The sequence below is a fragment of the Artibeus jamaicensis genome, unplaced genomic scaffold, assembly GCF_021234435.1.
Source record: "Artibeus jamaicensis isolate MK-2021 breed Jamaican fruit bat unplaced genomic scaffold, CSHL_Jam_final contig_465, whole genome shotgun sequence".
Classification (NCBI taxonomy): Eukaryota; Metazoa; Chordata; class Mammalia; order Chiroptera; family Phyllostomidae; genus Artibeus; species Artibeus jamaicensis.
The window spans coordinates 16,573,150-16,587,743 of NW_026521843.1; the positions used below are offsets into that span (position 1 = coordinate 16,573,150).

Consider the following 14,594-nt stretch of genomic DNA (forward strand, 5'->3'; position numbering starts at 1 on the left):
TCTGAAACTATTCTATGGGGTTACTGTAAAAATCATGTAAGTCAATCTATGACGAGTGCCTGACATAATGTGAGCCCTTGGTAAACACTGATGGGGCCACTGTACCCAGCTGACTGATACGCGTGCTCTGCAAAAACGTGTTGAGTGAGGGGGTGCGAGGGGCTGAGACTCAGCTCATGCTCTGCTTGAGTTGTAGCCCTGGCTGCACCCATCCAGGGTAGACGTCCTTCCTAATTCCTCCACCCAGAGAAGGAAAGGTTCTTCTGATTAACATTCAGGTGCCACACAGCTTCGCTGGTGCCCCCACATTGGCTCCTGGCCCTTCTCCGCCCCTCACTCCCTGCCCCTCACTCTCAGCCCTCCTTGGTCGGGCTGAGTCCTTTACCTTGAGTTGGAGCTCACACAAAGCTCCAGATCAGTTTCATGCTCTTTGGTTGTTTCTGTCTATTTTCATTTATATTTTCTTTCCCTTTTCCAAGTAAATAGGGTTAGTGACTTTACTCATGCATTTATAGCATCATGAATTTTTAAAAAGTTGTGGGGTGCGGCTACTGCTGCTGCTGTGGTGGTAGGGTACTGGAAACAGTGTTGCTAGCCAGATTCCCCCCAGAAACTCAGTTCCGAATCCCTCTGAAAGACAGAGGGCCCTTCGGGGTCCTTCCACTCTGTATAGGTACCTGGTTCATTTTGAAGGACACTGATTTTCACTCAGGAATAAGGACGCCAATTGACTCAGCTTATTTTTCTATTACATGAGATTTTTAATTTATTTCCTCATGGAGCAGAGGACTTCCAGAATTTGCCTAACTCTCTTGTTCCTCTAGCAAACAATGTTTCTCAAATGTGTCCTTATAAACATGTCACACGAAAGACCAACAGGTCTGAACTGGTCTTTTTTGGTTTTGGTAGAGGAAGCCCACTTTCAGTCTGTGTGCCGGCCAATCCTGCTGGTCCCTCTGCTTCCAGGGTTATAGATGGGAGGATGCCTTTGGCTTCTGAGGAGAAAAAGAAGTTGAGGAAGGAAGAGAAAGGGGGGACACAGGGAGAGGAGAGAGGAACAAAGCACGTGACAGAGAAGAGAAAGAAATGCAGTGTGGAGGCTGGACGGCCGCGGGCAATGTCTGGAGAGCCGCCATGCCAGAAGAACTGAGACCCTCTCACCTTCTCCCAACTCCCACTTCGAAAGCATTAATTACTTTAATTGTTCTATTTTTATACTGTCAATGTTCTTGATCAAACTAATAGTTAAAGACTCTCAAGAGGGTATAATGTGTGTTAGGAGCTTGGACAGGGGCCGGGGGTGGGGACCGAGGCAGCTGCACTGAGCATGCACACACTCAGCCCCCGGCGTGCACACCGCTGTGCAACGGGCACCTACCAGGTGTAAACACACAAACACATCATGTTAACAAACAAAGAAAAAGAATTCTTATGGGGGGGGTAAACTCGTATAATCTAAGGAATGATGTGTTAACGATACTTCACATCTGCATCCCCAAGCAATACTGGAGACAAGGTATTGAACAAGAGCACCCTGTGCTGTTGCTGCCACGGTGGGTTTAATGTCTATCCACTTTACAATGAGAAAATCATTTGCAGTTTATGTGTAAGGAATAAGTAGCTGCTTATTGCCAGCGATGTATCTCTCTCTCTCTCTCTCTAATTCTCACCTGAGGATATGTTTTTTTAATTGATTTTAGAGAGAGAGGAAGGCAGAGAGAGAAAAAAAAATCAGTGTGAGAGAGAAGCACTGACCAGTTGCCTCCCACATGCGCCCCAACTGGGTACCAAACCCACAGCCCAGATGTGGGCCCTGACCAAGAACTGAACCCTCAGACTTGTGGTGTATGGGATGACGCTCCAACCAACTGAGCCACCTGGCCAGGGCCAGCAGAATATTTTAAATACTCTTCCACTGTTTCCAGGCGCAGAAATGCTGACAACTTAGGGAGAAGATAGTGGCCAGAGACAAGAAAAATGCAGGTCAGGGAGCTCCATGACAGAGACTCGGGAGCTTCTGCACCACGCACACAACCTGCTTTGTTAACAAGTAAACCCAGCACCCAGCACACTTCAAATAATAACAGCTTCCATATAAATCGACTAAGAAAGACCCAATGCCCAAGAAATGCACATCAATCGAGCATGACTAGCAGCCAGTACTGAGAATTCTAAAGGAAGAAGTGACAAGAATCAATATAGATCATAATGCTCTGGACAAGAATAACCTGGGTTATTCTACCACCATAACCACCTGGGTTAAAGGCTTCCCCCAACTGTTTGTTGGGAAGACCCGGACACTGAGATCCCAACACACGTGTAAGCCATTTGCAAATGTGCACGGCTGCCACCACGGGCAAGGGCTCGGTGGTTCCCAACAAATGCTCCTGTCATATCCCAAAGTCCTACGTTGAGATCTGCTCCGAGAACTCTGGTACGTGGATAGCTGGGTGGAACAGGCCCCCTGCCTTCCAGGTCACGGTTCTTAAATCAAGACAGGGCAGAAACTCTTGCTTTGGCCCACTGCACCTGGGATGACTGCTGCCCGACTGGACTGCATGTTACTCCATCAGGCCGTTTTCCTGTTTACAGAGTGGTTTCTGGTGCATTATGTCCATTTCTATTCATAACGAGTCAGGAAAGAGAGCCGCCGAGGTAGAATGAGCCCCGATCTCTTTTCACCTCACACTGAGCCAGTCTTTCTCCAACTTGAATGAGTAAGGATTATCTTCCATTTTAGGTAGAATTACACTGCAGTTATCCACATTCAAGAGAATTTTATTTTCTTTCTCTTTGCAAGGTCCTGGCTTTCCTTCAATTCTCTTCAAGCATAAATTCAGAGGAGCTCATGGTTTTTCTTAGAGCCTGTATTTCTTTAACATGCATCTTGTTTGAACCATTTGATATGTACAGGGTGCAGAGAAAGTAGGTTTACAGTTGTTCACATGGAAAATACAATAATTAATAAATAGTAACACAAGAGTAAACTCTGTTTTGCATACTCCCAACTGGGAAGCTACTTTTGCCCCACCCTATAGAATTCAGGGAGGCTACGAACTCCAGATAACACTAAGGAAAGGTTCCTAAGGAGAGGACGTAAGGAACTCAGAAAGACAGATTCACACATTCTTAGAGATGACCCAGCCCAGCCCACCCAGTTTACTCACTGGAAACTGAGGCTGAGGGTCACACGCCAGCCAGTGGCAGGTCCACTGCGTACTTGTGACTCTCCGCACAGGGCTCTCTTTGTTTCTAAAAAGGCAGTGCTGGTTAGAGTAACCTGATTCTGCCTTCTCACACTAAGTGCCCACTCCGTAGCCTGGATGGCCCATCTCATGCTGCGGTGCCTCAGGCAGCACCCCGCCCTGTCCATCTACAGAGGAGATGGGGGTGAGGGTGGACTTCCTAACACTCTTCAGAACACTCTGCCCTTCATAGGGACCACAGGGGCCATGATTTGGTTGCGTCAGAGAACAGAGCGAGTCTCCTCAGCATTACTGGCTTGTGGACAATGCCCCAAACGTTCGAATGTACTGCTAGACAATCAATGAAGGTAAGTCTTAGGTAGGTAAGATGCTGTGTTTTAGGAAGAGTTTGATATAACGTAAAGAACGTGGGATTCAGAGTTCAAAAACTGAAATTCAAGGCCCAGCTCTGCCGCACACGGGCTTTGTAGATGGAACAATTCACTTTTTCTCTCTAAGCTTCCCTCTGTGGGCTAAGAAATGTTTCGTGAATATCTACTTCATCCTGGAACTTAGGCCAGGCTCTTGGGACAGCACAAGAATGAGAAAGACCGAGTTTCCTCTGTCTAAAGCTTATGGTTTAGCCTCAGTTTAACAATCTATTAAGTTAGGAAAACTAATAATATTTATCTCCCTATGTTATGAAAATCAAACATGATCGCGCAAGGAAAACACTTTGTAGTCTGTAGCTTTTGCCAGTTTCATTTGGGACCAAGCCCAGGGCCAGTCCCTGAGCCCAGCTGACAGCTCACCACAGGCCCTGTGCAGTGACTCACGCCTCCCCCAGCCACCCTCATTCAGAGCTTCACAGGAGCAGCCCTGGGCCATGCCATGGCTGCCTTCCGACAGGGAGGCCAGCTCACCCCGCTCCACCTGTTCAGGCGGTGCCCCTCTCTGGGACACTTTGCCTCTAGTCCCTCTTACCCATAGGAGACAAACTCCCAGAGCCAGCTGCTCATTTCTAGCCTCACATCCTGCTGCTACTATTTCTGTTCCATTTGTGAATGACAAAGATGCTTGCTGTGTTGCTGGGGGTAGGGGGCAGTTGGTCTACAGACTGCCTGCCCAGCGATAACTCATGGGACACCTTCTACAATAACTACAAGGAAGTTTTCTCCAAGGCCCCGAGGCCCTCCAAGCTCTGCTTTTTCTGGACGGTGAGGCCAAAACACATCCCATTTTCTCCAGACTTGGTCGAGACCTGCTGTACTAGTCTCCTGTTGCTGCTGTAACAAATTACCAGAAACTCAGTGGCTTCAAACAACAGAGATGTGCTATCTCACAGTTCTGGAGGCCAGAAGTCCAAACCGGGCTGGTGGGGCTGTTCCTTCTGGATGAGTTTCTGTGGAGAATCCATGTGCTTGCCTTTTTTTTCCCCAGCTGCTAGAAGCTGCCTGCATCTACCCTCACAGTCCCTCCCTCCATCTCCGATGCCAACAGCTGTGTGCTGCCGCTGTACGTGGAACGGTACCCCCTTGATTTTAGATGTCCCCCGACTCAGATTTTCACCTGCAGTGTCCTGCTTTCAGTAGGGACTTACAGTTAGTTTTAGTTCAGTGAAGAAATATGTGACCCACAGAATAAATAAAATGTTAAAATTGACACAAACTACTGCATAATTATAATAAATGCCCTTCAATCTCTGTCACTCTCTGGCCTCTGCTTCCAACATCCTCACATCTTTGGCTCTGGCTCCCCTGCTTCCTTCTTTCTCTTATTTGAACCCCTGTCATTTCAATGGGCCCACCCAGGTAATCCAGGAAAATCTCATCTGCAATGTCCCTTTTGACACAAAAGGCAACACAGTCCCAGGTTCTGGGGATGAGGACTGCTCTGGGCCCACACAGCTGCCACACAGCTGCCACACAGCCCACAGCGCTGTGCTGGGAACTCGCTCAGGCCCCTCGACTCCAGGGGCTGACCTGACCCATTTGTCTGTGCCAGTGGGTGTGGGACCTCCTCTTTCTTCCTCCAGGGTGCCGCACAGGTTTCTAGAGGCAATGCTCCCATCTTGATGTTGCAGTTCAGAGAGTGAGCCAACCCATGGGGCTATCGGGCTTCCTGAACCATAGCCAAACCTTGGGAGGTGGATATTTCTCCCAAAACTGGGGGGATTCTGTGGTTCACAGATTCTGAGCCAAGTACACATGGCCACCTTTGGCAATGGATATGCCTAATCCCATTCTTACATCAGAGCAGGAAATAGCCTCAGTGGCAGCCTAGTCTAACATATTTACCTTGCAGATGAGAAACTCGAGGGTCAAAGAAATAAAGTGGCATCTCTCACAGCAGTTCTGGGACAAGAGCCCAAGTCCCTTCTATTGCAATATCTGCCCTTCTTTCCTTACTCGACATGCCTACAACCCCATTGCCCTGTGGGCAGAGTTTTTAGGTCCAGCTTAATCCATTCCCTCCCTCCCACTGAAGGATTCCCTTAGAAGACAGAGGCAATAGCCTAGGATAGGCCCGTCCTAATGGGAAGGAGCAAGATACTTCACCAGACACCCTGCTCCACAAGGCAGGTCCCTCTCGGAGCTCGAGCTCCAGCTGCCAGGTTGGCACCATAACCCCATGAAGATGACGGAATCACAAGGCACACCCTGTGGAAGGGACTGCTCACGAGCCAGGATCTATGCTTCAGTGGCCTCACTGCTCAGGATCCAAGGGATACATTTCTACAAACAGAACTAGCTCACTAATATAGCCTCTTATGGAAAGTTCCAGAAGAGGGACAGGGATGGGAGGCTACAAAACCTCCCAGTAACCTTGGTATGTTGAAAGATCATGCTCAAATGAAAGGCATGACAAGCAGGAACCCTTTGGATGTAGGGCAGAAACTGAACTGAAATAGAACATGTTTAGGTCACGCCTGCGTACATTCTGCACTTGGCCCCTGAGTGCGTTCCTGAGCCTGCGGCACATGGGGTGCCAGAGTTACCCTTTCCAACTCTTCAAGGATTAGCCGAGCAGGCAGAGGTCAGGGTGGGATGCTCTGGCTTTGTAAACCCACGGGAACTGCTGATGCCCTGCACCCACCCCGGGCAGGAGGGGAAACCACCTGCCCGTCTGTCTGCTTGTGTATCTCGCCCCAATCAGCAGGGCTGGCTTTTTTGGTTATTGTTGTGGCATAAAGTAGTTAACATGGTTTTAACCCCCAAAGAGTAAAGAATAATTTAATAGATTATTCAATGAGAAGTTTTGATCTGCTGGTATTAAAAATACTATGTGTTATCTTATTATAAAAATAATGAGTACTTATGGACTCGGGAAACAGGACATTTGCACATGTAATTAAGGATCTTGAAATGAGATCATGCTGAGTTTAAGGTGGGCCCTAACTCCAGTGTGACATGTGTCCCTACAAGAGATATATTTGAAACACTGAGGCACAGGGGAGAATGCCATGTAAAGATGGAGCAGAGATTGAAGTGGTGCATCTACAAGCCAAGGAACACCGCTGATTACAAGCAATCAGCAGAAGCCAGATAAGAGGCAAGGAATGGGCTCTCCAGCAGAGCCTCCAGACAGCACCCATCCTTGCAACATCTTGATTTGGGACTGCTGGCTTCCAGAACTGGGAGAGGGTAAGTTTCTGCGGTTTTAAGCCACCCAGTTTATATGAATTTGTTACAGCAACTACAAGAAAGTAACACACACAGGTATAACAGGAGTGGACCAAAAGACTGGATGACCTTGTTCTGGCACTGCAGTACCCTGGTCTCCTGTTGCAGCATTGTCAGTCATTCCTGAGCTCTGGGACGATGTTTTCCAAGCTTTTGAAAATAAAGTGATCTTGGTAAGCAGAAGAATCTTTTTTAAAAAAATATATATATATATATTATTGATTATGTCATTACAGTTGTTCTAGTTCCCCCTTCATTCCCCTCCACCCTGCACACCCCCTCCCCCACCATTCCCCCCCTTTAGTTTATGACCACATGTCTCAAGTTCTTTAGATTCTATATTTCCCCTACTATTCTTGCCCTCCCCCTATCTATTTTCTATGTACCGTCTATGCTACTTATTTTATATACCTTCTCCCCCCTTCTCCTTCTCCCACTCCCCTGTTGATAACTCTCCGTGTGATCCTCACTTCTATAGTTCTGCTCCTGATCTAGCTGTCCTCTTAATTTGCTTTTGTTTTAGGTGTGGTTGTTAATAACTGTGAGTTTGCTGTCCTTTCACTGTTCATCTTTTTTATCTTCTTTTTCTTAGATAAATCCCTTTAACATTTCATATAATAAGGGCTTGGTGATGATGAACTCCTTGAACTTGACCTTATCTGAGAAGCACTTTATCTGCCCTTCCATTCTAAATGAAAGCTTTGCTGGATAGATCAATCTTGGATGTAGGTCTTTGGATTTCATGACTTGGAATACTTCTTTCCAGCCCCTTCTTGCCTGTAAGGTCTCTTTTGAGAAATCAGCTGACAGTCTGATGGGAACTCCTTTGTAGGTGACTGTCCCCTTATCTCTTGCTGCTTCTAGGATTCTCTCCTTCATTTTAATCTTGGCTAATGTAATGATGATGTGCCTTGGTGTGTTCCTTCTTGGGTCCAACTTCTTTGGGACTCTCTGAGCTTCCTGGATTTCCTGGAAGTCTATTTCCTTTGCCAGATTGGGGAACTTCTCCTTTATTATTTGTTCACATAAGTTTTCCACTGGTGGCTGTTCCTCTTCCCCTTCTGGTACCCCTATAATTTGGCTGTTGGAACATTTAAAGATGTCCTGGAGGTTCCGAAGCCTCTCCTCATTTTTTTGAATTCTTGTTTCTTCATCCTTTTCTGTTTGATCATTTTTTTCCTCTTTCTGGTCCACTCCTTTGATTTGAGTCCCAGTTTCCTTTCCATTACTATTGGTTTCCTGTGCATTTCCATGCATTTCAATTAGTTTAGCCTTCATATGTTCCTCTAATTTGTGACTAAAATCAACCAGTTGTGTGAGCATCCTGATCACCAGTGTTTTGAACTGTGCATCTGAAAGTTTGGCTATTTCTTGGTTGCTTAGAGTTATGGGCTCTGGGGCTTTGAGTTCTTGAGCCATAATGTTTTGCTCTGTTCGCTTCTGTTACGTATGAGGAGCGGAGCATTAAGTGTTCACCAGGGTAGGGCCTCCCAGGTCGCTGGTTTGTGACGCTGTATGTGGAGGCGGGATCAGAGAGGGACAATGGCAGTCCTCTCTGCTGCTTCCTGCTGCTTCCTGCTGCTGGGGCCTTTGGGGTCAGTCTCACTGCTCACTCCTTCACTGGTTTATCTGTGCGAAAATGTGTGACTGTGGTCAGCCCTCAGTGGGTTGCCGCCTTGCACCCTCACTGGGTCTGCCCACTGCCACTCCACCTGAGATCCGCCCACAGCTGCCTGCACACCTGGGTTGCACGCCCAGGTTGGTCCGGTGGATCTTTCCTGCCCGACCCCGCTCTGCTTCTGGCTCTGCCCCTCTTACAGGTTTGGCTGAAGGGTTCGTTGTTGTCAGACTTCCATATAGTTCAATTTTCTGTGGTTTGGCTGCATTTTTGTTGCTAAAACTTTGTTGTTTTTAAACTTGGTTGTGCAAGAAGGCACAATGTTTCCACCTACACCTCCATCTTGGTAGAAGTCCTAGCAGAAGAATCTCAGTAGCAGAATTCTCTACCTAGGTCTTCAACTGAAAACAAAAATTTGAGACACAGTGCCCCAGATGAAAGTTGAGTTGATACAGGAAGAGTCAGCCCCTTGCCACTGAGTCTACTCCCATTCTTTCTGCATATGAGTGAGGGGCTGGGGAGGACCTCTGAGGAGGGGTTACTAATCTGCTTTCCAATGTAAAGCTAGGCTTCGTGCTAGAGATCCAAATCTTGTCTTTCTGGAGAAGAAAGACATGTTCCTTTGACTATATTCCAAAACACTGGAAGTAGCAGAAATCAAATATGCCCCTGGGACTTCTTGAAAAGTCATAGAATTCATCAACCTGATGATTCCTTAAGACTTTATTAATTTATAATATTGTGTTCCATCAAGATCATCACTTTTTATTATCTTGCTGCTCTGAATTGTATCTCCCTTATTATTCTCATCTACAGGGGCCATAAATTAAAATCATGCAGAATTTATAATCTTACAGTTCATTATCTATGATTGGTATTATCTCACTGCTTTGTTCTGGCCCTTCTATATCTCCTGACAAGAAATATGGCAACAGAGTCTAAATACCATCTAACCAATAAATGTTCAGTTAAAAAAAACTCTAGCGACGACACCAGTCTAAAGGGCACTCATCACTCCTTCTTATCTCTACCACCGGCAACTTTCTGCCAAAAGGACAAAGAAAGTGAGATTCTAAAGAGCTGGGAACTAGCAATAGGTCTTTGCTTCACTCTTCACCTTTACCTCTTTCTCTGATGGTCAAGGGACTTACCGTATTTTTCGGACTATAAGACACATTTTCTTCCCCACCTCCACCCCCCAAATTTGGGAGGAATAATGGTTGTTAATGCTGCTATTGAGTTCTGTTTACATTTACTTTGGTGAAATATTATTTATGTTATTAAATATTTTACCATGTTTTTTTGCTTCAATTTTTTTCCCTATTTTCTTCCTCTAAAACCTAGGCACATCTTATGGTCCGAAAATATGGTAAAGATGCATCAGCCTGCTTTATGAGGTATGATCCTACTTCAGGGAACAGGTAGTGATGAAATGAGTTGACTTAAAAAGGAATGAACGACCCGTTACTGAAAGTTCTGAACACCTCTCAGTGGCATTCCAGAAGTGTCCCTGTGGAATCTGGGATGTGGGGCCCTTGTTTCTAAGACCAATCAAGGCTATGTGAGTATAGATCCCCCTGTTAGACTCCAGGAAAAATAAACACAAGCTTTCTGACAGTGGCGAGATTTCCCCAAGTTATGTTTGCATGTGTTTGTTCACGAATGAATTTGATAAAATAGACTGGTGTCTCCACAGTGGCATTTGTCATGGTTACTCACATCATCGTCTTTAGTGATGTGACATACCACCACGTTAGAAGAGCAATGATTTTTCAGAGAGATGGAAGGTGGCAACAATTACTGAAAACTAGATATTCCAATCTTGGCTGATTTACCTAATGGGAAAAGGTTCACATTCAGTACATGCCCTGGTTCTTGGGACCCAGCTTCATAAAAACATCGAGGCGTATTTGATGGTATATTTCCACACTGATAAGTGAGTGTCTTTCCTTCCCCTCCTTCTTCCTTTCTTTTTCTCACAGTGATCACAGTGCAGATGTCAGAGATCACAAGATAGACAGGATGGAGGAGGAGAAATGGGCAGAGAGCGTCAGTGCACAATCAATTGGCACTGTTGTAAAAAGTGTTTAAAAATTGGAAAAGCACCAGCTTTCAAAGTTATAAAGTCTGACTCCACAAAATGTATACAATTGATACTTGTTTCTCTCTCTCCTGATCTCACTGAATTGTGATCACAATACAATAGCTATCAAAAAACCCTACAAAGATGAAAACTGTACGCACTGCAGGACTATTTCTACAAGTTGGGGACTGAGAGCCAGGGATGTCCCTAGGGGAGGTTGAACGGGAGTGAGCTGAAAGGGGTTCACATCAACAACACAACAAAGCTGGCGGTGCCTCAGAATCAATTGAGACGCTTACAAAAACATAACATAAAACAGAGTCCCATGCAATCTGAAGCTGTAATAAGATCATCTATTCTATCTACCACACAAACAAAAGTGACAGAGTTTGACAATACCAGCGCCAGTGAGAACACACAGTCCTATGGAAGAATATGAACACATCACTAGTGGGGGTATGACTTGGTGCCCCCACTTTGGAAAAGACATCAGCATTACCTATTAAAGTGGAAGCTGTCCCCACAACCCAGAAATCCCATTTCTAGATCTATGCTCTAGGAAAACTCTTAGACACGCACATGCACCAAAATATACACAAAAATGCTCACATTAGTATTGTTGGTAATAGCAAAAACCTGGGAACCACCCAAATGTCTAATGAGAGGAGAAGAGATAAACTGTGGTATTTTCATGCAATGGATTCAAAAACCAAATGAACCACAGCGGCATGCATCAAAATAGAGAAATCACAAAAATGATTTCATTGGTATTATCCCAATTGGTATAACAGTTTGCAAATCTAGTCCATATGTTGTTTGGGGCTACAAACATAAGTGGTAAGGCCATAAAAAAAAGCAAGTTAATGATGAACACAAAATACAGAACAGTGGTTACCTCTGAGGGAGGAAGAGATTTTTGATCTAGGTGAAGGACAGAAGAGATCATAAAAGGATGGACAACATTCAAATTCTTACACTTGGTGGTAAGAATACAAGTGTTGACTTTATCGTAATCTTTAATCCATGCATATGTTATATCTTTTTTTGCACACGCTAACTTCTATAATAAAAATCTAAAAAAAAAATACACAGATTTCTCTAGACCCACCTCAGATGTATCGAATCAGAATTTCAGGCTCCAGGGCCTATGCAGTGATTTTTATAACTTTATAACAGAAGATCTGGATGCACTACTGAGTCAAAAGCCAATCACCTACCTACAAACACGCATCCTACATTATACATCGATATCCTGGTGAAAGTGGCTTATTATATAAATCAAGGTCAGGCAACTTCAAGAGAGTCATAGCAAAAGAAAAGGAGAGTCTGTAGGATTCAAGGGTTCAGGGCTGATGCAGAAGCCTGAGAGCATCAGGTAATTCTGTGCTACCTCCAACGACCCCTGTGAGCTTCTTGAGCCCTATTCCTGTTAAATGCCCACTAACATGAGTCTAGGGTAATTGCCCCCACGAAAGGGGCCCAGGGCAAGCTCTGGCTGCAACTTTTTCTGCAAAGAAGAAACACGATGTGGTAGCAAGTGTCCTTGTCTAGGACACACCACAACAGACATCTACACCTGGATTCACACATACAAGCTGTGTGATCTTCAGTAAGTCACCTCCTCTCTCCGAGCCTTAGCCTCCTCGTCTTCATGGTCTCCCCCATAAAACTGGAATCCAGTGTGAGAGTGGAGGCAAAAGGGCTTTGCAAACTGAAAGGACCATGTCAATTACTATTTCTTCCTAAGAGTCAGAAACATAGTCAGCAGTTTTCTGGGTCCAAGGAATTAGAAACTCTCAGATTTGCCTTAGAGAGACCTGAAGGCAGGAATCGGGCTTAGTGTCTCCACATCTCTCCCTAAAAACTCAGCAAATGTTTAACAAATGCCTACTATTTACCCAAAGCCTGTCTTTACCAGCCCGTGATAATTCAGAACGGGATGTTCATAGACAGCTCAGGACTATTAGAAGCACCCCGCACAGTTAATAAGTAGATTGAATTTCATTAATGGCTTTGAAACTAACATTTAATCTAGTTACACAATACCTTCCAAATTAGGACTGCCAGATTTAGCAAATGAAAGTGCAGTGCACTCAATTAAATTTGAAATTTTGTAGTATAATCAGAATAATTTTAAAGTATAAGTAATGTCCCAACTATTATATGAGATATATTTATTTGAAAAAATCATCTGTTGCTCAAGTTTAACTGGGTGCCTTATATTTATCTGGCAACCCTGTTCCAAATGGACAAAACAGATCAGCACTTCCTCCTATGTCGTATGTTGGGAAATCTGCACAAAAGAGAGTATTGAAATCCTGGATTTTTCTTTCCTTGATAAGAGAGTAAAGGGTGGCTTGATCTTGAAATTGGACTTGCATCCTCTCCTTCCTTGCATGGTCCAAGAACACATGGAGAGACCCAGATATTAAAAGCAGGTTTCAAAGGAAGTCGGATAGAGCAGGGGTGGGGAGATCTCAGAATTTTCAAACAGAAATTGACATTCCAGCCCGGTCCTGACCCATTCATAACCCTTTGCAGTGGTCTCTGCCCTTACCTCTGGGCATCTCCTTGGAATGCTCTGCCTCGGGCCCGTCCAACAGGTCCATCTGGGAGGCCTCCTCGGAGGGGACTCGGCGCCAGGACCAGCTCTGGTTCCCGTGGTCATGCAGTGGAGGGGAGTACTCCAGCTCGCAGGGAAAGTCGAAGCTGCACTCCAGACCTGCAACAAGAGCTGGCGGTCAGCGGAGCACACTGCTTCCCAAATGTTACTTTTTGGCCCCACGCCTCCACTCCCAGAAGCTGGCCTTCATCTCCTACAAGTCTTCACCCTGTCTTGGGTGGCAAGTTATCAACTTCACAGGTGGCTGGGTTCCATGTTGGTGAAAAAGAGACCAAGAGAAAAAGGGTGCTCTTTGTATGACTCAGATGATGGACGGTGTCCTCAGGTAAGGCAGGTAAAAAAAAAAAGAGCTAACAGCTTGTACCATTAGATGTTCTACATCCTAGGAGGCTGCCTGGGGCATGGAGAGGGCCTGAGGTCACGTGGGCAGAGCCTGACTTTGGAACCTGGTAGGTCTGCATCTATGTCTAGCCCCGCCGTTTACCAGCTGGGTGATGCTAGGAAATCAAATGAACTCCTCTGGACTCAAATCTCCACACCTGTACATCAGGGGTGATAATGACTACTTCTGGAGTTTGCTGCCAGAACTCATAGGATTATGCATTATCTATATTCATGAGCCTAGTCCATCATCAATGCTCAGGAAAAATCTGAGTCAGGTCCTGCCCTGTCTGAGAAGAGGGAGCCAAATGGAATGACAGTCTTACTCACAGCCCTGTTTGCCAGGTAGCCCTGTCTACCCTCCAACCCCTCAGCAGAAAAGAGGGCCAAGGCTACGCCAGCTAATCCAGGTCTATAGTCTCTTGGGGCAGGAATGGGAAAGGTCACTGGGTAAGAAGAAATAGAAAAAAGAGGCAGGATGAGGCCATGCCCCAGGAATGTTTTATGACCTTCTTCTGGGCTTCTTTGGGGGAGAATCATCCCTGTGTCCAAATCATCCCATGTTTGCCCTCCTTTTAGAATACACTCACCTCTCTTTCCCTTCCTTACTCATTGTGCATTGCCCAAAGTGGATGAAGTACTTTTTAGCTGCTGGGCTCCCAATGCTGGCTGATGCATCAACAGAGCACATGCCAAAATGCAAGTTATTCGTCTACCTTTTACTTCATCATCTCACCTCAGTATGGGGATGTGAAGAAAGAAAGAATGTAATATCAAGGATGAACTACTGGGTTGGAAATTTGGGGGAGTCTGGTGGTGTCCAGGCTTAGCCAGTCTCTCCTCATGTGTGGAACCTGGTACACTCAACTGCAAAACAAGGGTTTAGATAAGAGGATTCTAGAAACCGGAACCCAGTAAAACCTGTGTTCCAGCTCCAGCCCTGCCCCTGATTTGCTGGTCACTTTTAATAAGCCACTTAGCCTCACTGGGCCTCCAGCTCCTCCCTCAAATGGAGTACTGG

The 14,594-nt window shown here is 45.5% G+C and overlaps 1 protein-coding gene across 1 annotated transcript in view; it reads right to left on the bottom strand.

Moving 5' to 3' along the window:
* Positions 1 to 14,594, bottom strand: part of ALK (ALK receptor tyrosine kinase) — a 634,712-nt gene that overhangs the window by 410,392 nt on the left and 209,726 nt on the right. The window contains exon 3 of the mRNA XM_037146752.2: positions 13,127 to 13,291. Coding sequence (XP_037002647.2) covers positions 13,127 to 13,291 — 165 coding nt within the window. The remainder of the gene's footprint in view (positions 1 to 13,126; positions 13,292 to 14,594) is intronic.